At 45.7% G+C, this 23,779-nt stretch overlaps 3 protein-coding genes across 5 annotated transcripts; 2 read left to right on the forward strand and 1 right to left on the reverse strand.

Annotated features, from left to right (window-relative positions):
• Positions 1-14: 14 nt before the first annotated feature.
• Positions 15-13,804, reverse strand: ASB3 (ankyrin repeat and SOCS box containing 3). 2 transcript variants are annotated; one of them, XM_084203007.1, is made up of 10 exons: positions 13,787-13,804; positions 6,591-6,801; positions 6,141-6,302; positions 5,266-5,378; positions 4,815-4,950; positions 4,439-4,616; positions 2,937-3,134; positions 1,973-2,218; positions 1,106-1,239; positions 15-531 (listed from the first exon to the last, which is right to left on the reverse strand). In XM_084203007.1, exons 2-10 carry the CDS (start codon positions 6,784-6,786, stop codon positions 284-286), a joined length of 1,611 nt encoding a protein of 536 aa, XP_084059133.1. In that variant the 5' UTR covers positions 6,787-6,801; positions 13,787-13,804; the 3' UTR covers positions 15-283. The 2 variants fall into 2 exon arrangements, with proteins under 2 accessions (XP_084059133.1, XP_084059132.1); XM_084203006.1 differs by having other exon boundaries at positions 1,967-2,218.
• Positions 7,727-12,662, forward strand: CHAC2 (ChaC glutathione specific gamma-glutamylcyclotransferase 2). Of its 2 annotated transcripts, XM_084202271.1 has the most exons (3): positions 7,727-8,137; positions 9,974-10,009; positions 10,760-12,662. In XM_084202271.1, the coding sequence occupies exons 1-3, from the start codon at positions 7,841-7,843 to the stop codon at positions 11,141-11,143; spliced, it is 717 nt and encodes a 238-aa protein (XP_084058397.1). In that variant the 5' UTR covers positions 7,727-7,840; the 3' UTR covers positions 11,144-12,662. The 2 variants fall into 2 exon arrangements, with proteins under 2 accessions (XP_084058397.1, XP_084058398.1); XM_084202272.1 differs by lacking the exon at positions 9,974-10,009 and having other exon boundaries at positions 7,731-8,137.
• Positions 13,805-13,810: 6 nt separating the features above from the next.
• On the forward strand, positions 13,811-22,354 carry ERLEC1 (endoplasmic reticulum lectin 1; the record flags this gene model as incomplete). Its single annotated transcript, XM_084203008.1, has 14 exons — positions 13,811-14,116; positions 14,623-14,727; positions 14,818-14,898; positions 15,323-15,400; positions 15,931-15,994; positions 17,070-17,110; positions 18,748-18,971; positions 20,032-20,161; positions 20,473-20,634; positions 20,936-20,995; positions 21,090-21,214; positions 21,630-21,707; positions 21,895-21,970; positions 22,111-22,354. The coding sequence occupies 14 exons, from the start codon at positions 13,811-13,813 to the stop codon at positions 22,180-22,182; spliced, it is 1,602 nt and encodes a 533-aa protein (XP_084059134.1). The 3' UTR covers positions 22,183-22,354.
• Between the last annotated feature and the right edge of the window lie 1,425 nt (positions 22,355-23,779).

Here is a 23,779-nt window from a genome sequence, read left to right on the forward strand (position 1 = left end):
CTCTGTAAGCTGTGTTCACTGAAAAAGCTCATTTTACTTCCCAAGAGTTAGAAAAGAAACAGAAAATGTTCACTTACAAAGCTACAACAGATTGTAAACAAGCAAATCATGGAACCCATAGGAAATTTCTAGATGTAGTACAAAACTACAGCATGAAAAGAATGATTACACAGGAGGAGAGCAGACATTTACAGCAGTTCTCCTCCCGTGTCTCCTGATTCCCGTTACAAAACCTGTGGCTGTGGAGTCCAGGCACTGGCACCGCCGTCACGGAGCACTGGTGCTACTGCTGTCCCTCCTCTGTGTCCTCTGCCTCAGAGTGACTGGAAGGAGCTCCCTCCTCTCCCTGCTCCAGGCAATCCTGCAGCTCTGGGACACTGTGGGCTCGCAGCACATCCAGGTAGAGCAGGTAGTCCTGGAGGCAGGCTGGCAGCGGCAGCTCCCGGATCACGCGCTCCGAGCGCAGGCGCTCGCTCCCCAGCAGGGACCGGATCTCCAGGCGGCACAGGTGGGACAGGGAAGGAAGGAAGGCTGGAAAATGGAATCCCAAGTCAAACACAGAGCAGCTCTTGCTACACCAATATACTTAGTAATAAAAAAGGAAACAAAGAGAGAAGTTAATCTCCATTTCCTGAAATAACCCCAATTTTTTTAAACTCCAAAAACATCCTCATTAGCTTCAAACATTCTAAAACAAATATTATTAAATGATATTATCACTAGGACAACTTAAAAATTATTAGAGACCCTTTTAAAGAAGAATTTTATTTGAAAGGAATCATTAACAAAGATTAACACCTAAGTGCAGTTTCTCAGTCACATAACACGTCATGCTTTCCTGAAGGCTGAACTATGAAAAAATTCCTGTACAACCAATTGAACCTTTTTGGCTGGTCACATTTTGATTATGTTTGATTTTTATGGTTTGTATTTAATTACTGTCCAATGCTTACGAAACAGGACAGATGCTTCACTGGAAATATAAATCAAATTAGAAAAGTAAAACATAACTAAGTCACATATTATCATTCTCTCCTAAATCTCCCCATCTACAGCCTGGAAGCTGAATACATGGAGACATTATTTTCCTGCCTGTATTCCTTACCAAAATGGCTCTTGGGAGTCCAAGTGAACTTCTCCTTGTATTGGGAAAAGTGTTGCTCCACAATTGGAGGAAGTCTGCTCCAATTCATGAACTCCAGGACAAAATTAAGGACATCCTCACTCATGGAGAAAATCCTGTGTAACAAAGACTCCTCTAAAATACCTTTTAAAAGTATTTGTAGATTACAGAATAAAAGACCAAAAAGCATCACATGTGATACACTAAGACAGTGACATTCATTCAGTCACTGAGTAGCAAACTTGTAGGGTGTTTACTACAGCCAGCAGAAAATACAACTATTTCATAACTCTAAGTTTAATCCTGTAGTGTCCAATTAAATATAAAACATCACCAAGCTGTTGTTTATATATGGAAAAACTTCAATAATAATAATAATAAAAAAGATCTGACTGGAATTTTTGCCACATTGTGTTAAACAAAACAGTCTCAAACTGCATCCGTTTCCTCTCCTCCCAGCCTTGGCCCAGCTTCATTTCCCATTTGTTTCCCATCCCTCCTGACCTATTTCTCCAACTGAAATTTCTTCTTACCATGGCTGTATTAAAGTATTACACACACAATTTGCAGCTAAATTTGGGGGTTAAGTAGAGATGTTCGATATAAATTCGGGAAGTGATGCTTTATTGCTACCCTACAGAAAGGCAATTTCCAGTCTGGCTTTCTTCCTAAAGAAAATTGTTTTACTGCCTCCAGACATGACGTGTAAATGATTTATTTCAGACTTTCCACAACCCCTCCTGTTCCTGATGGTGGCAACAGATTACCAAGGGCCATCCTGTAGCAGCTTTGCACATTAGCTTGGGATGTTTAAGTAAATAAAGACAAGGCTCCCTGCTTTACCAGAACCTGTGCATGAAATTCAGGGGGTTGAAGCCGGCCAGGAGCAGGCAGGGCAGCCATTCCTTGTACTCCTTCTGCACCGTGCTGCTGTAGAGGATGAAGTCTGTTAATTCCTCCTCCGAGGGCAGGGAACAACCGAGCCTCAGGAAGCGCTGGAAGAGAGCAAACTTCTTATGGCACAGGCAGTGAGCCAAGTTGATGCCACGCAGGGTGATGCCATATTTCAGAAGGACATCAATGAACTGGTAATACCTGTGAGCAGGAGAAGGAACAGGGCATCCCGTGAGCTTTGCCTCAGAAAGCACCCACCACTTTTTACATCTGTTTGCAATAAAATATTTCAAAATGTTTGTATTAAAATCCTTTTATCGTTGCCCCCAATAGGGTAAGGACTGAGACTGTGACTGGTGCTGCCTTTTGCTGATTAGAGGGCACATTACTCCACAGAAATGGTGACATGTGTTACCTGCCTCGTTCACAGAGCAATCACCTGCTCTGAATCCCTTCCTAAATTTTTTCTTATAAAGCAACACCAGGACAAAAAAGGAAAAATGGTGTCCAAGGACTTTTAAAGACAGCTTCCTAGGAGCAGGCCACAAACTAAATTCACTACTAATAAACCTCATTAATTTAAATGGCAACCATAAATAAATTATGAATACACCAAAAATAAATTTCAATCCATGTACAAAGAAATAATCTGTTAAAATCTGAGAGGATTCAAACGCCATTTTTGAAGATGTTTTCCTTAGTGCAGCACGTGAGTCACACTCCAGGGCTTCACATCAATATTCCCAAGGAAATGGGAATAATGAGGAGCGTCTGCAAAGGGGGAACACACTGGGATTCTGGAAAAATATTAGATGATAGACAGCAGTTGAGGGAAGGAGGTGGGAAACTACAGTTAAAAGCAAGTTAATTAAAGCAAATATGATTATGAATAACTCCAAAACAGTAGAGGTTTGCTTACTGCTTTTGGAAGATCATGCACATGGGGGACCTGCAGCCAAAGTCCAGGCACTCCTGAGCATCTGGGCTGAAGCCCTGCTTGAGCAGCATCTCCAGGCACTCGCCGTCCCCGCCGTACAGCGCCGAGTACACGGGGCTCACTTTGCCTTCGCCCTTGTCACACACCCGGTCAGTGACTGGAATCAGCAGCTCCAGTATCCTGCAGATGTTTAAAACCACTGCTTTCTGATCTCATTGCAATGATTAATCTTAAATACACGTCCATTTTGTTCACAGGGTCATTGCAGCTTTGGAAGACAATTGTGATTTTTCACTCTTGAATTTGCAGCTTTATAATTCCATACACAGACCCCTGGCAAATGTTGTGCTTTGGGATGGATTTGGGCTGGAAAGAAGTATTTTAAATCAAACCAAACTACTTCCTATTACCCAGCAACTCTTTTTACAGCAACAGAACACCACATTAAATCCCAGCTCCAAGGAAGTTTGGAAGCAAACTGTAAATGTGAGTTGCAAATGAAACGAATTCTTAGTTCTGTGAAACAGAAAAATCATTCTGTTTACAGCTCACACCCCAGGCCACATCACACTAGTGACCACCACCAGTTCCTTTGCTGCTGGAACTTACTGGTGCTGCGTAAGAGTTGCCAGTGATGTATCGTCATTTATATATTTAAGTGCTGTCCATGTGTGAATCATGGAGTTCCTGAGAGATCCTTCTCCCCAATGGTCTACTCCCAAAACTTCCTTCCACTCTTGGCTCGCTGCTGTGGAACTGACTTGTATATCTGAAATTGGGCAAAGCTGCAAAGGCATCTCTGGAAAGATTAAAGAAACTATTTTTGTGGCTTTGATTTTTCTGGCTGGTCCAGCTAATTCAATATTTGCATATAATTACTTCTGCTACTTAATATAGAATTCTAATTAGCAGCTGTTCAAGTCATGTGTAATGTATAACACAGTTATTTGCATTTTTAAATGGAAAAGTAAAATGGCCATGGGGTGAATTGATATCTGGTTCAGCACCAAGGAAAACCCTCTAAATTCATTAGGTTATGGATCAAACCCAGGTTAGATGCTGAATTAAAAATCATATAATCATAGAAGGGGTGGGGTTGGAAGGGACCTTCAAGGTGATCCAGTTCTACCCCTTGCAATAGGCAGGGACACTTCCCCTATCCCAGGTCGCTCCAGGTCCCATGCAACCTGGCCTGGAACACTTCCAGGGGTGCCAAAGCCACCGCTTCTCTGGCAAACCTGTGCCAGGGCCTCACCACCCTCACAGGAAAGCAATTTTCCCTAATATTTCATCTAAACCTACTCCCTGTCAGTGTGGAAGAAACTTACTTAGAGACATTCAAAATACAAAAATAATCAGAACTTCTAAACTACAGATCAGTTTGAACACTCAATTTTCCTCCCTTTTAGTGCTGAACTTCCTCCTCTGGGGATCAGATTTGTGTGACCAGGACCTTGTGTCTGAATGCCTCTGCAACCACCTACTTTGCATGGCCCATCTCAGATGCTGCATGGATGGGTAGCTGCCAGTTATCCTCATTGCAGTAGAGGTTTGGGTCTGCTCCTGCAGCCAGCAGCAGCTTCACACAATCCAGGTGTCCCTCCTGTGCAGCAATCAGCAGGGGAGTGGCCCTGTCCTTGGCCTGGCAGTTGACATCTGCACCTGACACAAGACAAAACCAAAGCCACCTCCATCAGTCATCATCTTTCATAGGGGGGCTTCAAATTCAGCAAGTTCTCCTCAGCAATAAGGAAATAAAACCTCTAACACTTGAAATGACCGTGTGCAGGAGCAGAGCTCCAACTGCACTCAGAGGGAGGTGCTGGGAGCGTGGCCAGGGAGACGGAGGGGGGTGGTTACCGTGGGACAGCAGCAGGCGCAGACTCTCCAGCTGGCCATACTGAGCAGCCACAAACAGAGGGGTGATTCCAAAGTCATCCCGACAGTCCTTGCCGGCCCCTTTCTCCAGGAGCATTTGCATTATGTCAGTGGAGCCCTGAAATCAATGGTTTTATTTTATAAGCAAGGAAATCACACAACCCCTTTTTTTCCCCACATGCTCCAGATAGAAATAATAAAACCCACGGTATAGTCAATATTCTGAAGATGCACTTAAAAATTAATGGTAAAAAATTACATGATAAAGTCATTTTTATGTGTTAGAACTATTAAGCCAACAAATTTTTAAGTACAAGCTGCTAGGGTAGGTTAGGAAAAATCACCTGACAAAAATGCAATAATTATTAAATAAATAATTATCTCCCAGAATACACCAGTTACACTAAAATTACATGATGTGCTCGCCGGTTACCTGAAAGGAAGCTTGGTGCAAAGGATTCCATCCAGACCAAGAATGAGAACCTTCAATATTTGCTCCGTGTTGGAGCAGGAACTTGACAACCTCTGTATGTTTATTTTCAACAGCTTCCACAGAACAGTAATAAATAAAAAAAAATTATTGAAGAATTTGAAAAAGAAATAATTTATGTATTTGGATTTAAAAGCTCAAAATGTCTCACTGCCAACTTCCTGAAATAATAATCACAATTCCTTTAAACCTGCCCATTATATACTTGTTTGCCTGTTATATTTAGATCCCCAAAACAGTGTTGGGGAATGGAAATGATGCCAAATTCCCCCAAACTTGGAAAATACTTGGAAACAAAGGTAACATGGCACACATGATGCCTGGGTAGAGAGGCAAGTAAACCTATAAATGTATTTAATCAGATGATTTAGACCCTCAGGATTCACCGTAACAGAGGTTTTAAGCATTCAATTAAGTCAAATATAAGTAACAGAAAAAATGCTAAAATAATGGACCTCAATTGCCAAACTAGGAATGTCAAAAATAACTATTTTTACATAAGAATTAGGAAGGAATTATAAAAATCAAAAAGGCTTTGAATCAGCCTCATACAGATGTAATCCTGAACCTCCTAAAGCTTTTTTGTGCTTGATGCAGAAAACCAGTTTGCTTTTATAATTTTGTTTTAAAACACTGTCTGAAGCAGATTTACCCACAAACAAAAGGCTATTTCCACACAGTCTAAAGCCTGGTTATTTAGGGCTACAAAAAGATGTGACATGGCAGGCAAGTAAGAAACTCCAGTGAGTTAAACTCGGAGAAACTTGAGTTTTAACTGGTGAGTTCAAACTCTGGAGCTTGAGGAAAACTCATGTCACCTAGGAAGAGTGGGGTGGTGGCAGATTCGGTGGTGACATTGTCCAGGTCAGCCCCAGCTTCCAGGAGAACCTGGAGACATTCCACAGAGCCGTGCCGGGCCGAGAGGTGCAGAGCGCACATCCCTTCAAACGTCCTCGAGTGGATGTAGTCATCAGCTGGAGCTGCAGAGGAGCATAATGAGGGGGGAAAAAGGGATATTTGGCAGTGAGTTACAAAATACAATCATTTAAAGAAAATAACAGAGTTATTTGAGATGTGTGGCCTCCAGAACACCCACGAATATGCTGTCATCACCCATGAAATCTGCAATGTGTCAACTTCTACTTACCGCGGTTGGGAAAACACACAGAAAATCCCCAAACAAGAATAGGATAAATCTATGCAAATGATTTTCTACGACAGGGTAATTTAGCACAAATCCACACTATTCCCCATCAGGTTTTCCTTACCTGTATCAATGAGCAGCTTCAGGCACTCGCTGGAATTGTGCGCTGCCGCTTCATGGATGGGCAACCACCTCCTGTTATCCGGGACATCGACGCTGTATCCCCGATTAATCAGCTCCCTCAGAATCTCCACGTTTCCTTCTCGGGCTGCAAGGCCCACGGCCGAGCACCGGTCCGAATAGGCTTCTGTGAAATCCATCCCTGGCACGGAGCTCTGCAGCAGGAGGAAAGGAGGAGAGGGGGAAAAGAAAAAAGAGGGATGCGTGTTGGTACAATATCGACATGAGGAGGGTTTAGTTTGTCTTGCAGAGGATTTGGTTTGGTTTGTAGGGAGAGGGTGGTTTGGGAGGCTTAGGGAGAGGTAATTGCCTGGTGTGAAAAACGCCAATCACTTGCTTTTAAAAATTTTTAAAGGTTTAATAGTAATAAAATGGTTATAAAAACAGTAATACAATTAGGGTAATAATAATTTGGACAATTTGAATTAGGACAATATGAGGCAATAGAAACAAAGAGTTACGCATGTCTGGGTACCTTTTTCTGGGCAGCATAAGCCCAAAAGAGGACACATGTTAACAGAGGATTAACCCTTAAAAACAATAACCTGTTGCATATCCATACACCTCATCCGTGATGCATAAATTCCATTCAAACACAGGATTCTGTCTGGGCAGTGTCAGCTTCTTCCTCTGAATGCTAACCGGCGCTTTCAAGCCTGAATGAGGCAGGAAGAAGTTCGTTTCTTCTGATAAGGGAGCACTAAATTCTCTTTCTCTGAAAGATTTAGGTGCCCTGTGGCTGCTATCTCGGTGCAAGTCCTTTCTTTAGAAAAATGTATCCTACATAGCATAGTTTCTATTTTAACATTTTGCTATAACCTAAAACTCTATTTAACACACTACTTAAGAGAATTAATACAGCATAATTTTCTAACACAACACATATAATACTCACTTTAATATTTGCGAAAGGCCAATCATGAAATACGCATTTTTCACGCCTGGGGTGGGCAGGGGAAGGTCTTTCGGGGGTTTTGAGGGGAGATGGTGGAGGTTTGAGGTGAGGTGGTTGTGTGGGGTTTTAGGGGAGGTTGATTTGGAGGAGAGATGGTTGTTTATGGGCTTAAGGGATGGTTCTTTGCAGGGTTTGAGGGCAGAGATGGTTGGGGGCTGTGGGCCGAGGGGATTGTTTGGGGGTGCTGGCAGGGCTGGGGGGCGAGGCAGGTTCTCGGGGCAGGTCGGTGGTGGGTTTGGATGTGGTCGCCGCTGGTTTTTGTGGAGACGGTGGTTCGCGGCCCCGGGGAAGGCCGTGCGGGCCGAGGGACGGCTCCGGGCCAGCCGCCACAGCGCCGGGGCCGCCGCCTCCGGCCGGGGCCGCCCCGCGGCTCTGCGCAGGCCCCGCCGGGCCGGGCCGCCATGTGGGTGTTCGGCTACGGCTCCCTCATCTGGAAGGTGGATTTCCCCTACCAGGAGAAGCTGGTGGGGCGCGTCCGCGGCTACAGCCGGCGCTTCTGGCAGGGCAGCACCGACCACCGCGGCGTGCCGGGCAAGGTGAGCCGGGGCCGGGGGGAGCGCGGCCGCCGCGTCGGGCCCGGCTTGGGGCCCTGCCCCGCGGCCGGAGCCGCCCTCAAGGGCTAGAGAGAAATACAGCGACAGCAACACAAGGCTCCTTAAAGAGGGCTCCGAATGCCCGTGTTTGGCATCCAGGGTGTTACATGGCCTCGGTGAGGGGCGGGTGTCAGGCTGTGCACAGGGAATAGGGAAAGCCAGGATTGTCCATCCGAGTAACCCCCGGCTGTGTTTGAACTTGTTTTAGTGGCAGGTGAAAATACACGGGTTAGGAAATACTTGGAGTTCTAAATTTCTTCGCCGTTTGGAAAAGGAGAAAAAAAAAAAAAAAAACAACAGCGAGAAAAAGAAACTATAATTCCAAGCAAATATTCCCAATGTCATGTGTTTTTAAACCATATAACCTTGCACCCAGGTAACTCCACTGTAAAACCTGAAGCGACTTTAAGAGAGAAAAAGCATCAGGATTATTTTAAGGAACGCTGCTTGCTTCGTGGAAGGTTCCAAATGAAACAACACTCGCTAGAATATCAAACACCATAAAGTAACTTGCACAGAGCTCAAAGAACACAGCTTAAGCCACCGCTGACTCACATTAAAGAACAGCAACAAGGGAAAAACAGTTCTTACAAATATACAGCAAATTACTTCTTAGCTGTGTTTTAAGAATATTTTCAGAGGATTATTCCCAGTAGTACAAACAGTAATTAATTCCTCTGATCAATAAGTATTTAGTAATTTGTTTCTTAATGTTTGTTCTGGGTAGTTCCAGGCAAGACAAGGACTCTGCAAGCAATTAAGTAAATATCCTGCCCTTCCTTAGGCAAACAGATTCTTCTTCCTTCACACAGCCCACCTGAACATGAAGTTCTCCTCAGTACTGCCCTTCATATTAAATCAAATCAGATTTAAATGAAATTTAATTAATTTAGGCTACAGTTACAGACATTCCTAGCGAGGAGAAGAAAGTTGATTTCCATCCACCACAGAATGTCTCTTTAATCCAGAATTCACAAAAATCTTCGTGACCCATTGTGAGTGCACAAGTCAGAGAACTATCAATGACTATGGAAAAAACAATCCAAAAGGAACACCAAAGTTATCTTTGGTGTATCATGGGAACAGACTCATTTCTCCTCAGGAAATAGGAGTCATTTAGTGTTCATGTAGCTTTATTGCCTTATTTTATCAGTCAGGTCAGGAATAAATTGTTCACGGTGGGAGAGAACTAATTTGATGCCAAGAGCAGCAATTTTAAACTGCAGATGTAGTTCAACATAGGGTTTTATGTTTTAAAGTTTTATATAACAAACTTCACCTATTTTATTTCCAGTATTTACAAACTGGCTTCTTACTTTTTCCTACAAGAATTAACTTCCTGGGGAAAACAAGCCATTTGGAAGTTATCCTCCCTCAGTCCAGTGAGACTCCAAGGGCTACTTGAGGACACTTTTACATTAATGAAACTCTCCATTATCACTGTTATTGTATTGTTAATTAATTGTCACTTTTAAATTGCAGTGGAATTGAGTCGGGACAGCACACTTAAAGCAATTCAAACCCTCCCAGTTTCTGACTGCCTTTAATTTTTGTGTCACAGGCACTGTCCAACCCAGAATTTAACCTGTTGTTTATTTTATCTAATACACGTCCAAAGCTACTCTCTGAAAATACTTACACTGGAGCTGGACTTTACTGGAATTGTTCTCTGAGCATTTCATTCCTGTTCCTTGTTTTTTTCTCGTTTTGGTTTGGTTTTGCTCATGACTTAGGGCAAAAGCCTCTGACTGAATGATGATTTCGTCTTTTAAATTTTAGCCTGGAAGAGTTGTGACCCTGGTTGAAGATGCTGAGGTACAGTACTGTTGTACAGAATGTCCTGTTGCATTTCCACTCATTAATTTTTTGCTTTTCTACCAGAAGATAACTGTCTTATCTTAAGGGAAAAGTTCTCTCAGTGTTTCCCAGAGTTACCCAATGGCTCTTGACTGTTTCAGACAATCAATATAAACTGGAAGTAGTTTGGGTCTGTTATTACCACAGGGATATTTTAAAGTATATTCTGGAATAGTCACTTTGGCTCTCCAGTTGTGAGATGTAGAATTTGATAAAGATATATCAAACATACATGATTTGATATCAGCATTGAGTGATTTAAATGCTTTAATTTCAGCTTCACAAGCTTGTGAAGGTATCTCAGCACACCACACCAGTTCAGGTGTGTAACAGGTGTAGGTGGCCCTCAGCTCCTTGCCAAACTGTCACTAAACAGAAGGGACCTGATAAATTTGTCATTTTCAGACGTAAATTTTATGAGGTCAGGGAGAAACTCTGTGTCCTTTTTGCCAGCTCCTTAGCGGCCTGTACCGAGGCTGTTTCCTACTCCAGACATTAACAAAACAAGAAGTTGCTATGTTAGGAAAACCTCAGCCTTAGCAGAAAGAGCGTGATCACTGATAATTGCCTGAATAAAGCAGCCCTTTTGCTCTGGGACTCTTACAAACAGTGCACAAAGCAGCAGAAGGGCAGGAGATGAGTTTCCTGAAAGCTTTGCCTAAATGCAGTGATTCCCGAGTATCCCTTTGACCGGCTCTCCTCGGCCAGGGCTGCGTGTGGGGCGTCGCCTACAGACTGCCGGCCGGGAAGGAAGGAGAAGTGAAGGCCTACCTGGATTTCCGGGAGAAGGGCGGCTACAGGACCACCACGGTGATCTTCTACCCGAAGGACCCGGCGGTGCAGCCCTTCGACGTGCTGCTCTACATCGGCACCCGCGACAACCCCAACTACCTGGGCCCCGCGCCGCTGGAGGACATCGCGCGCCAGATCCTGGGCGCCGCCGGGCCCAGCGGCAGGAACACCGAGTACCTGTTCGAGCTGGCCAACTCCATCAGGAGCCTCGTGCCCGAGGATGTGGATGAGCACCTCTTCTCCTTAGAGACACTGGTCAAGGAGCTCCTGAACAAGCACCAAAATCTCAACTGTCTGTGAAGTGACCTCGTAACAGGTTCTGGCGTCAAAACCTCCTAGCTGGTTTTGACCCCTGGGAGGGATGCTCCTCTGTATTGTGCTGTCCTGATTAGTACTGCATATCTTAATTAATGCTGCATTCAGAATAGGAGTTGGTTTCTTAAAACTGCCACAATCATTCTTTCATTCTTTCTCAAGAAAGGAGAGCAACAAAGGTCTTCTAAGTTTGAATTTGGTATCTCAGTTTTTCATCCAAAGACTACACCTCAAAGCAACCACCTGATCTTCTCTTTATGTTTTATTATTATTTCGGATTTAAAATAAATCTTCAGAATATTTTTGAGGTCAAAATTGGCATGCAGAGACAAGTTCCTTCGATTTAAGTGATAGTTTGTTCTGATCCCAGACCACACTGCACGAATTTTAAGTGGTTGGCTTAAATTCTGTAGTAGCACATCTATATCAACATTCAGCTCCTCTGAAATAAAGTTACGCCACTGAATTAGTCATCTCACCCTTTATATGTTAATTTATCCTTAAATGCAGAGGATAAACCGTTTTATTGTAAAGGAAATAATTCCTTCCCTTGGCTGCTGATGTCAGGCCCTGAAAACCAAAGCTCCGGGCGCTCTGACTCAAACAAGCCATAACCTATCAGTGCCTCGTTTTAATTTTTAATCCTAATATAAAGAAGAGCCCCAAAATATTAAAATTAACTAAGAGCATGACTTGAAGTCACAACACAGCAAGAAGAGAAACTTTCATCTCCGTTACTTCAGGTGCTGTTGTGGCCCCCATCTCTTCAAAAATCCCAGCTGCAAGGACAGATTTTAGTTTCAGGGATTCACCAACAGAAGGAACCCTCTGGGAGGTTCCCAGAGGGAAAATTAAAGGAGGAACTCTCTCCAGTAACCTTAGGTGTGTGTGTGGACATCCCAAGAGGGTTGGGAAGCCCCCAGTTTAGGCTGGTAGGCTTCCTGATGCAATCCGTCCCAACATGGACTTGTCTTGCTCCTCAAAACTCTTTATTTTTATTAACTTTTAACCGAGTATATTTTTATATCTTAATATAAAAGGTCCTGTTTCAAACACCACGTCACATCCTGTTTTCCCATCCAGGGAATGTGTAAGTGTTTAATAGCAGCCTGGATTCTGCATCAGTAATTCCAAAAAAAGTGTGTTTTTCTCCCACAAAGGTTGACCCTTTCTGTTCTTTACATCTTCCTGGTTTTCATTTGTGAAGGTAAAAGTGTACAATGGCATTCTCTGCTTTCTTGAAAATTCTTTTTAGATTTAAAAATTCTTTCCTCAAAGACTTATCCTTGTTCCTTAAAAGAGGGCAGGGGATCCAGAACCATCAGGGCTGATTCCCCCTTAAAAATGCTAATTATTTAAGTACTGTGATTCTGTGTAGCTCCACATTCTCTGTCTTTGCCTCCAAGGCTTTGTTGGTTCTTTGCTTTCTAAATGCATAAAGAATTGCAATAATACACGTTCCTGTGTACGACTTCAGTGCAATAAAAACGCATTACAATGGCTAACAGGGTCGGAAATTTCCAGAAATGTTGTGTTTAAAGTGTGTCTGTGTGAGGGTGGGCATCGAGGGGTGTGTTCATATGAACACTATAAAATTGCTGTTGGGGCTGAGGGTGACAAACAACACACAGGGGCTGCTATAAACTGTGGCACATTAGGAATTAATTTATGCATGGGAAATATAAATAGATTTGTTCTTGCCGTGTGGGATTAAAGCCACTGCTCTGCCCCCAGCTTTGGTCCCTGCCAAAGATCTGGTCCCTCCCAGATCTGCTACCTTAAAAATTTTATGCTATTTAGGCTTCATTTTTTTTCTGACTGCTTATACTCAGTCTCTATTTATGCAAATACAGATTTATATCTGTAGGCTTCACTACACAACCACGCACACAAAGCCACTGCTAAACCTGTTCTCAAACAGCGTTTGGGGAAACAACAGGCACATCCATGACTATTAACAGAAGATAATGCAGAGAAGAGGGAGAGGGAAATCCAGACTGAAGGGTTGGACTCCATCATCTCCAAGGTATTTTCCAACCGGAATAACTGCAAGGCTCTGTAATAAGGGGATTCTCTCTAGCATGGCCAATTAATTTCCTGTCTTTCCTTCAATTATTTATCTGCTCCGTGTTTCCCATGGATCAGATGGGACTGGCCTAACCTGCTCTGATGTGAAGACTGCTGGTCCCCTTGGGTTCTCAGCTGTATAGATACACACAAACACAGGTGTATAGAGAAACACACAGAGGAGCCCTTGAAGTGCTCTTTTACACTCACAACCTCATACCTGTTGGTTATGTTTAACCCTTAGCGCTGCCACTGACGACCAAAGTTAATTACTCGCATCCCATTCCCCCCCTCCTCTTACTCGCCCCCATTTTACCCCTCGCTCACTCACTCATTCCCTCATTCACACTCCTGCCTCCCTCACACTCGTTCCCTCACTTACACTCCTCATTCAGATTCCTCACTCCCTCACACTTTTCCTCACTCACTCCCATCACTCACTCACTCCACTCACTCCCATCACTCACTCACTCACTCCCATCAGTCGCTCCCATCACTTCCATCACTCACTCACCCCCCACCCCGGTCCTCGGCTCGCTCCCTGCCCGCCCGGCCCCTCACCTGCGGCGGCGAGCGCTGCCCCGGATGCCGCTGCCGGCGGCGGGCGCTGCCCCGGTTGTTGATCGCGGCTGCCGGAAGCCGACGTGGCGGCGGCGCGGCGCGGCCTCGGCGGAGCCGCCGGCCGGCATGAGGGGCTGCGGGCTGCGGCCGCCGAGCCCGGCCCCGGCCCCCCGGAGGGGCTGCGGGCTGCGGCCGCCCTGCCCGGGCCCGGCGCTGCTCTGCGGGCTCCTGGCGGCCGTGGCCGCGGTGGCCGAGGGCGGCCGAGCGCTCCCGCAGCTCAGCGACGACATCCCGTTCAGGGTGAACTGGCCCGGCACCGAGCTCAGCCTGGTCCGTACCGCGCCCGCCGGAGGGCCCGCACGGCCGCGCCCCCGGAGAGGGGCTCGGGTGGGGCGCGGAGGGAGCCCGGCGGCTGGGAGAGAATCCCGGGGGATTCCGTGCCCAAAGCGGCGTGGGGAGAGCTGGGGGTGGAGGGGGATGGCTGGGGCTGGGGGCTGTAATAAAGGTCTGAAACGGGAGAGCAGGAGTGAGGGGGCATGGAGGGGATCTGGAGGGGTTCGGGGATCAGGAAGGGTTCAGGGATCTGGAACAGTTCGGGGATCTGGAGGGGTTCGGGGATCTGGAGGGGATTGGGGATATGGCTGGAAGTAGAAGGTCCAAAGGGAAGGCGTCAGCAAGCAGCTCCCAGCCAGCTAAACCACCAAACTGGAGTCTTGTTGGTATAATTAAATCCCAGGAAATACTCTAGAGCGCTGCTCAGGAATTCAGGGGTGTTTCTGATGAGCAGCATTAAAAAGCCCCTGCCTGGCTGATCCGTGGGTTGGTTGTTTTCTCAGCCGACCACTGGTGTCTTGTACAAGGAGGACAATTATATCATCATGACCACTGTGGATAAAGAGAAGTACAAGTGTCTCCTGCCATTGATAGCCAGTGGCAATGAGGTGAGTTCGGCGAGTTATTCTGTAAATATAAACTGTAGCTGAGTCTTTACATTGTCAGTTTCAATATCATGAGATATCCTTTTGTTGCAGGAAGAAGAAAAGGACTATAAAGGTCCTACTCCAGGGGAACTGCTGGAGCCTCTCTTTAAGCAAAGCAGCTGTTCCTATAGAGTATGTTACTTTTGTCCTGTTCATTAAATGCCAATTAAAAGGTTATGGGCCAGTCCATGTCAAGGTTTTAGGGTAGTAAATGAGATAGTAATACAGTCTGAAACAAGGTCTTTGCAACGTTATGCCTTAATATTGCTGACAAAATTCTGTGTGATTGAAGATGTCAGAATTCAGATAAATAGGTAGCTATGGTAGCAGTTAAAAATATGGATTTTTATTTTTTAATTTAATTTTTTCCTTTGTTTTATTTGTGTGAAAGTCAAGGAAATCTCTGGTGTGTTTATTTGGGCAGCACTGAGACCACTCGCTGCGCTCTTGTTTTTGAGGGTGCTCCAGCATTTTGCTGCAAAAGCCAGCATTTGGGTGGTTTTGTGCTGTGTAAATACCTCTGAAGATAATTTTTAAAATGTGTTTTATTTCTAAGATTGAATCTTACTGGACTTACGAGGTGTGCCATGGCAAACACATCCGTCAGTACCATGAGGAGAAGGAAACGGGGCAGGTAGGCTGCTCACAACCCCCTTCCCGCTGGCACGGTCCTGCTGAACTCCTCCAGCAGACTTGAGTTGTCGTAATAATTTAGCCATGATTCCATTTTCTTCATGCAGAAAAACTGCATCTTTACTGTACAGGATTTATAGGATTATCAGAAGGCACTGTGTCAGATCTTACTGGTTGGCAGTACATACTTAGTTCATTGCTCAGTACATAGTATTTTGCATATCTATTAAACTTCTGTATTTTTAGTTTACATACTATTCTCATGAGACAGATCTCTTGTTAGTACAGATTCCATTTGTTCTTCACCCTAGAAGTAGATTGTTGTGCTGGTGATCTCTCATTCCCAAAATTGTTTTGTGTGGGAACTTGCAAGCTGTCCGCACTCAGAAGTGCCAGAGTAGCTTTGGCACTTTAGCAGAGTAAGGCCCGATTTCATAAGGCCTTTATTTTATAACTTTTTTTATCTGTTTGCAACATTGAATTCCCTGAAGAAGCTTGGGAAGTGGTAACTGATGTTTGTTTTGATTGTAGAAAATAAACATCCAGGAATACTACCTGGGGAATATGATAATGAAGAACCCGTTGTCGGAACCAGGTGTGTTTTAGATCATTTCATTTTGCTGATAATGAATTTTTTGGGTTTTAATTATTCCTGTCTGACCAGTTTGAGAGCCTTTTTTCAGGGAACCTGGCAAAGATCCTCAGAAATATTCAAGTGCCTAGAGTGGGACTTGGGTGGAAATGAGGTCGCTGAGCCCCAAACTCAAGGGGCAGTTTAGAATAACTGATTTTTGGAGAATTTTTTGCCTGCAAATTAGTTCACAGAAATCCACAGATTAAGTGTTCATTCAGGGTTGATAGAAAGAACAGAAACAGAACAGAAAAACATCACCTAGGCTGGGGTGTTTGTTTCACTCTAGGCTAGTGTGTGAAAGGCAGACACCATTGTTTTCCTAGAAGTGATGAACTGGAATGTGCAGTCTCCTGGGGGGGATTTAGTGTGTTCATCCCACTTCTGGATCTCTGGCTGCAGCCCTGAGTGAGGGATCTTAGTCCTGGAAAGAACCAGGGCTTCAGAGCATGCCTTGTTTGGCCTTTCTGGGTGAGTGGGTGCAGTCTCTGTGCAGGGGGGGGCCTCGTTCTGCTGCTGCTGCTGCTGCACAGAGCACAGGATGTTTGATTCAAGTCACCCATTTTGTGGGGCTGGGTGTTGAAGCCTGATGGGACCTCAGGTGAGAATGGCTGGTGCTGTCAGGCTGTTGTCCCTCTGCCCTTCCTGCTGAGGAGGCAGATTGTGTCCTGTGTCCTTTCCCTGCTTCCTATCTGGCAGCTCCTGCTCCTTCCAAAGCACCTGCCTGTTTCCTGCCCAATTCCCACCCTTCCCAAACAGCTGCAGTGACGTGTTCTGCAGCCCTGCCTTGGTGTCAGGGCTGGATTTGGCCTGTCCTACCAGCTCCAGGTGGTTTTGTGATGAACTGACGTGGATTTTGCTCTGTTTGCTGTGGGCCTCAGATCACTGGTTGTTTCCTTTCTTTCCTCTTTTGCACCTGCAAGTGGCTCTTGGCAGTGTTTAAAGCACCAGTAAATACACAAACCAGAAAAGCTTCTCTGTGAAATTCCTTTTTTTTTCCCGAGTGCACAAACTTACCTCGTTCTTAATTATTCCCTAGATCAAGAAGAGAAGGAAAATTCCAAAGACGGTGCAAAAGAGGCAAGTGAAAAACATCTGTTTTTACTTCTGCCATCAATAGTGGAGGCAATTTACGTATATATATGATCACAGAATCCCAGAATGGTTTGTCTTGTAGGGGACCTCAAAGATATCCAGTGCCACACCTTTCACTGTCCCTCATCCATCCTGGCCTTGGACACTTCCAGGGATGGGGCAGCCACAGCTTCTTTGGGAAACCTGTGCCACGCCCTCTCCACCCTCACAGGGAGGAATTTCTTCCTAATATCCAGTCTAATGTTAAGATGATGTAATTATTCCCCTCCCAAAATGAATATCAAGAATGAAACTCTTCCTGAGCTGCACTTCTCTTGCTTTTAATTATCAGCCCCAGCTCAGAAAATTTATTTAGTCTTGCTGCTCATATTACTTACACCTATCAAAGCCTTACAGCCCAAAATCCCTAAGGGATAGAGCTGACTTGCTGACCCATCCCATGATACTCTGTATTTCCCTTCCCCCTTAGAGGACTTCCCCACTTGTTCAGGCCCCAAAACTGAACTCTTGAGCAGCTGATTCTGTAGCAGAGCAATGGGAGTACCTGAAACACGCTGGAGTTTGGAATTAGTGAGAGCAGGTTGGACCTTGTTGCCAGTTCCCCATAATTTTCATGCTGAAATGAAGTTTTTGTGTCTGTGGCCCAGGGTGGTGGTTGTGTAGTGTTCTCAGCATCAGCCAGGCCTGAGGAGCATTTTGAAAGTCGAGTGGGGGCAGAACGGGGCCTGTTCTGGTGGCAGTGGCAGCTGTGCCTCTTGGAAAGCCAGGAAAACAAAGTGTTTTGCAGTGCAGCTTTTTTTTCCTTCAGCTTCAGAGGAAATGAAGTCTTTTATTGCTTTTTCTTGGGCAGTGTTTATGATGCACTTGCCCTGTCAGGATTTCCTGGAATCTCTTATCAGGCAAGGGCATGTTGGTTCCTTAATCTCGTGAATGTCTTCACTGGTGGTGGAGCAGTTTCTGGAAGGAGTCAGTGGCCTGGGACAGGGTGACGTGGCTTGACAGCCACAGCAGGTGAGGGGCAGAAAGGTCCCAGATCCCTGGAGTGTCCTGGCCCCAGAAAACACCTCTGTCTTTTAGCACAGACCCCTGCCTGTTCAGCACTGAAAACCTTCAGCAGCTCAAGCAACACGGGTGAAAAAGAGTCAGTTTGTGGGTTTGGGCGTTCTGGGAAGCCAGGAACTCCAGCTAATTCCAGGATGGAGATTTACCACTTCAGGGAATTAATGTGTTAAAGAGGGGGGAGCTGGATGAAACAGGAAGGAACATACCAGAAGGGAGCAGACTGGAAGGTGTGACAAAATGGGATGTACATTGGATACACCATTAACTTTTTTAGCCACACCCACCGGTGCTTGTGGGATCCTCTGGATAAGGAACAGCCTGGGCTGGGAATGCTGAGAGGTGTAGTGCAGGTGCCAGGGTGACTTTGCAGGGATTTTTTTATTATTCTTTTGGGGGTGAACACCAGGACAGGTCTGGATGTTGCAGAAACACTGAGGAGCCACACAGGGTCTGATTTTAACCTGGTAATGCCGGCTCTGCACACAGGAATAACATTTTTTGTTTCAGAGGAGTCTGGGGAGCTCTGCTGGGGTCATGACCTGTTCCTTTCCCTCACCCAGATCCCCACAAAGAACATTGAGGGGCAGATGACGCCCTACTACCCCGTGGAGCTGGGCAATGGCACTCCCTGCAGCCTGAGGCAGAACCTGCCCAGGTCCAGCACAGTGATGTACATCTGCCACCCCGAGGCCAAGCACGAGATCCTGTCCGTGGCAGAAGTCACCACCTGTGAGTACGAGGTGGTGATCCTGACCCCGCTGCTGTGCAACCACCCCAAGTACAGGTACAGTGCCCTGAGCACTTCTGTCTCCTGTTTGTTTGGGATTTCTTGAGGGATCATCTTCATGGTCTTTTTGAAGACTGCAGATGCCATGTGTATACACTTTAAAAGTCTATAAAACCAAAAAGTATCTTCTCCAACCCTGACCATGACCTTGACTTCAGCTTCTCCCAACATGAGGTGCTCTCTAGAAGCCATTTCCTTATGGAGAATTCACAATTTCAGTGTTATTTTCCAAAAATGAAGTGTAGGCTTCTTGTTTCCTCCCCTTCCCTGACCTGTTCCATGTATCTGAGGGACCCCCTGAATCTTTGGACCTTCCAAGGGGTGTAAAGAACTGCAAAGGGAATGTGCTATACAGACAAGGGGGGATAATGGACAGGATTCCTGGATTTACACAGATGTTGGAATAAGTGAGTATTTAATCAGGGATCTGAAACAGGCCACAAGGCCTGAAGGCAAAATCCTGCATTCTGTACACACGTGGCAGTTGGAGTCACTAAGTGCTGCTATTTTTAATCTTTGGTATCCACTGTAAGTATTCTCATGTGGATGGGTTTGGTCATACTCTGTTATCTGCAGCACTGTGGCACTGTTATCTGTTTAATGTGTGAGTCTTTTAAGCTTCTGTAGCAGTAGGAAAAAAGCATGGGAAGGGCACAGGGAAATTGTTCTGTTGCTTGATAAGGACAAAATTTGGAGCTGCTGCCTCCTTCCAAAGGGTTCCTGGCCACCAGCAAGAAACACTGAAAATAAACACACACTCCTTACGTCACCTTGGTAAAAAAGGAAAGGTGGAGGTGGCAGCCTGGGAATGCTGCCCAGTGACATCACAGGGATCACAACCCAAATTCCAAGTTCAGTGCATCTTTTTTCCTGTTGTGTGTTCCCAAAACAGCCCTGAGCAGTGCCTCAGCCTCTGGGGCTTTCCCTGTACACCTGGCATCTCATCCAGGGTTGCACCTGCGCCCCCTGAGCAGCAGCAGATCCAGAAGCTCAGAGCACTGAACTGATTCCTGTACTTGGAGGTGTAACAGTGACGTGTTCTTACCTTGCTGGGCAGGTTCAGGGCTTCCCCTGTGAATGACATCTTCTGCCAGTCCCTGCCAGGATCCCCACTTAAACCCCACAACCTGGAACAGCTGGAGAAACAGCAGGAAATGCTGAAGATGCCTTTTAGGAGGGTTAAGGAGGTAGGATTTGTTTCATTTACTTTCCATCTTTAAGACATTTTTTAAGATGATGTCAGTCTTTCATTGGTCTTTAAGCTTGTTGAAACCATCTGTGTCTCACCCTATTTGGAAGGAAAACAAAGCAAGTGTGGGCTACTGATTTGAATTTTTGTAGCCTTTGTAGCCTACAGTTCACAAATGTGTGAAGATTTGGAGTGGAATTTTTTCTTTCAGCTAAAATTGCCCAAAACAGCCAACCCTATTCGGTGTTCAGTAACTTCATATAACTTGTAAGACTTTGTGGGGGACTTAATTGTGTCCTTTAATTGCAGGAAGAAATGCCTTCAACGAAGGAAGAGAAATTCTCTTCCATCCACAAGCCTGTGGCTATTGGGAGCCACCAGCTGTTAACGGTGGGGACAACCCACATCTCCAAACTGACCGATGAGCAGCTCATCAAGGAATTCCTCAGTGGCTCCTACTGCTTCCATGGGGTGAGCAGCAAAGCCACGTGGAATAAAGCTATGTGGAGTACATCCTAATTTGTGTACTTGTTTAGTTTTTATCTTTAACTTTTCTGTTGAAATTCAGTTTATCTGAGCAGACAGTGAAATGAAAGTAGGTAACAGAATTAGCCATGAAGAATTTTCATTAACTAACAGATATGGAGTTTTACAGCTGAAACTGCTGGTTTAGGGTCTGGGGGGAAAAGGATGGGTTTGTTTTGGGGGGTTCTGTTTGTTTTGGGGGGTTCTGTTTGGTTCTTTCTAACACTGAGGTTGTTCCTCTCCCCAGGGCGTTGGCTGGTGGAAATATGAATTCTGCTACGGCAAATACGTCCACCAGTACCACGAGGTGTGTTCAGAGAGTTCTCTTAGTTCCTTTAAGTCCCTGTTAAGAAAATACAATCCTCTGGACACGGTGTAGTGCTCAGCTTTTCCTGTTTTAGGATAAGGAAAGTGGCAAGACCTCCGTGGTGGTGGGCACGTGGAGCAAGGAGGAGCACATCGAGTGGTCGAGGAAGAACGCGGCCAGGACCTTCTACCTGCGAGAGGATGGCACCCAGACAGTCAGGTACCAGCCAGGCTCTGCCCTGCTCTCACACCTGGGACACAGGACCCAGCCCTGCGAAATGTGGGCTATGAACAGATAAAATAAACTGCCAAGAGCAGCATGTTCAGATTTACCCCCCAGTTCAACATCACAAATAAGGAATTCAGCACTTGGGAATTGGCACAGAAAAAAATCTTTCAACACTGAACAACTCTTTCCTCTGCAGTAACTGCAATACAACCTGTTGCTATAGAATAGTATAATAGCTATATAGAGCAGTAGTGTAATATATAGTGTAGTAGATTATACTTGTTGCTATTTGTTAGTATATTAAATACTTGACCAGTGATGAGGTGCTGGATCACACCACTGAACTGACTGCTTAAAAATTGTGTTTGATACTTCCCAAACTCTTCATTCTGATCTTTTGTGACAGGATGGTGTCTCATTTCTATGGAAATGGAGATGTTTGTGACTTGACAGACAAGCCAAGGCAGGTGACTGTGAAATTGAAGTAAGTGGACTTTTACAAAGGGATGTTTTGTGTCTGTTTCCTGGGTCAGAGGGGAAAGCTGCTGCTGTTGTCACAAGGCTCAGAAGGCCATTGCTGTCAACTTAATAAAATGTTGCAGACAGCAGTGAAATACATGTTACTTTGTGCTTATTGCCTACCAACCCCCCAATTTCTCCTCTATTTTCAGATGTAAAGAATCAGACTCCCCTCACGCTGTGACCATTTACATGTTGGAGCCTCATTCTTGCCAATACATCCTTGGGGTACGTACAGACACACCCTGAGGTCAGGGCTGATAGTAGAGCACATCTCCAGGATTATGTTGAAGGTGGCCCCTTTCTCCCAGTGACTATTCCCAAGATTCCTGCAGGGCTGAGTTCATGGTTTGGTCTCTCTGTTCCAGGTGGAATCTCCAGTCATCTGTAAAATCCTGGATACAGCAGATGAATACGGGCTCCTCTCAGTGCCCAGCTGAGGACAGCAAAGCCCCCAAGGCCAAATCCTGGCATTCCCATGGGAACAGTGTCTGTGAGCTGACAAAGGCCTCACCAGCACAGCTCTCCAAGCTGAGGGACTCGTGAACCACTTTGTGTATAACTATGTGTATATAAGAGCTTATTGATAAACTTTTAATGATTAAAACCTTGTCTTGCACTTCCTGCCTGGCTCGTGTGTGGCACGTTCCCCCCCTCGCTGATGCCATTGTTAAGGTGTAAACTCAGCTCAGAAAAGGCACAAAAATAACTGAAGCTTCAAGGGAGGAGTTCAGCTGCCAACAGGAGGAAAAGGTGAAGCCAGCACTTCCTGCTCAGGAGCCACAGCACCACTCACGGTTTTCCTACTGTTCCTGCTGTCTCCCAACACCAGTGTTGCCTCACTCTAACTGCTGGGAATTGTATTCTCTTGTCACTGTACCTCACCCCTCTTCAGCTGCTCTTTCTGGGCTGCTTCCCAGGACATTCAGTTTATTTATTTATATTTAACACTGGAGGGACAATTATTTTGCTGAACATCCTTTCTGCCACCAGGTTCAGTTCCCTGTAGCGTGCCTACCTCGCCAAGAACATTGGGAAGTTTTGATCTGCTGGCACTAGACATTCCTAGAAGTAAATTGGGAGGGACCAGATGAGTTGAAATACTGCTGACAGGAGGATCTGAAGTAGACTTACATTATATTTTTGAAAAAGTTTGTAATGGCCAACACCCAGCAGAGCCTCAAACGTCTGGGGCTGTAGCAACAGTGTCCGGTCAGTGTGTGTTGGTCACTTCCGTGTGCCCACCACACTTCTCCTTTCTGCAGCCCTTGTGCAAGGCACAGGAATTTCTGATGGCTGCAGGGCAGGAGCCTGCCAGCCTCGTGGCAGATGAGTGGGCAAATAATGCCCAAAATATTCCCCTGTGCTGCTGGACTGTTGCAACAGAACCTGTCGCAGTGTCTCACCAAGCTGAAAACCCAAACAGCAGCAGCAGCATGATTTGGCATTTAAATTGACTCTCACTGCTCTTCTATCCCGATTTCTGAGGCTCAGTGAGATGGCAGAGGGAGCTGGAAAAGGGGAAGAATCTTTTACGTAGATTATTTCCCCATGGAACAGTCTTGGACCCAGATTCCCCCATTCCCAGCCTTCCTGCCTGCCAGAGGCATCAGCAGCCAGCACAGAGCAGGAAAAGATGGAAGCATTTCACCTTCTGCTGCCTGTGCAAGGGCCTGGCTGCATCCCCTCGTTGTGGCTCCGAGCTGCACAATCCCTTGGGCTGGTTTTATTCTGAATCAAGGCTGCCCTGATGAAAGGCTGGAGCCACCCAGCTCTGGGCAGCCTCAGCATCCCTCAGGCTGTGCCAGGGGAGGGAACACAACACAGTCACTATTCCTGCACATCCCTCCTTGTGGTGAATAGATCAGAGGGCAAGCCAAGAATAGTTTTGTGGAATGTCAGAATTCCCCTCGTGGGGGGGGAACTCCCTGGCGGGAGGGGGAAGCACATCCCTGACTCAGAAGTCAGAGCACCTGGTGCCTCCCAACAGCAGATTTGCCACGGTGTGAGCAAACAGGCTCCTGGCAAACCCTCGAC

This window comes from Fringilla coelebs, assembly GCF_963513975.1.
Source record: "Fringilla coelebs genome assembly, chromosome: 3".
Classification (NCBI taxonomy): domain Eukaryota; kingdom Metazoa; phylum Chordata; class Aves; order Passeriformes; family Fringillidae; genus Fringilla; species Fringilla coelebs.

Coding starts and splice junctions, on each gene's coding strand:
- ASB3 (XM_084203006.1), bottom strand. CDS start 6,786: ATGGATTTCACAGAAGCCTATTCGGACCGGTGCTCGGCCGTGGGCCTT. Junction 6,303..6,590: donor GAAGCTGCTCATTGATACAG/GTAAGGAAAACC, acceptor GCTCCTCTGCAG/CTCCAGCTGATGACTACATC. Junction 4,617..4,814: donor GCGCCTGCTGCTGTCCCACG/GTAACCACCCCC, acceptor GTCTTGTGTCAG/GTGCAGATGTCAACTGCCAG.
- CHAC2 (XM_084202271.1), top strand. CDS start 7,841: ATGTGGTCGCCGCTGGTTTTTGTGGAGACGGTGGTTCGCGGCCCCGGG. Junction 8,138..9,973: donor ACCGCGGCGTGCCGGGCAAG/GTGAGCCGGGGC, acceptor TTTAAATTTTAG/CCTGGAAGAGTTGTGACCCT. Junction 10,010..10,759: donor CCCTGGTTGAAGATGCTGAG/GTACAGTACTGT, acceptor CTCCTCGGCCAG/GGCTGCGTGTGGGGCGTCGC.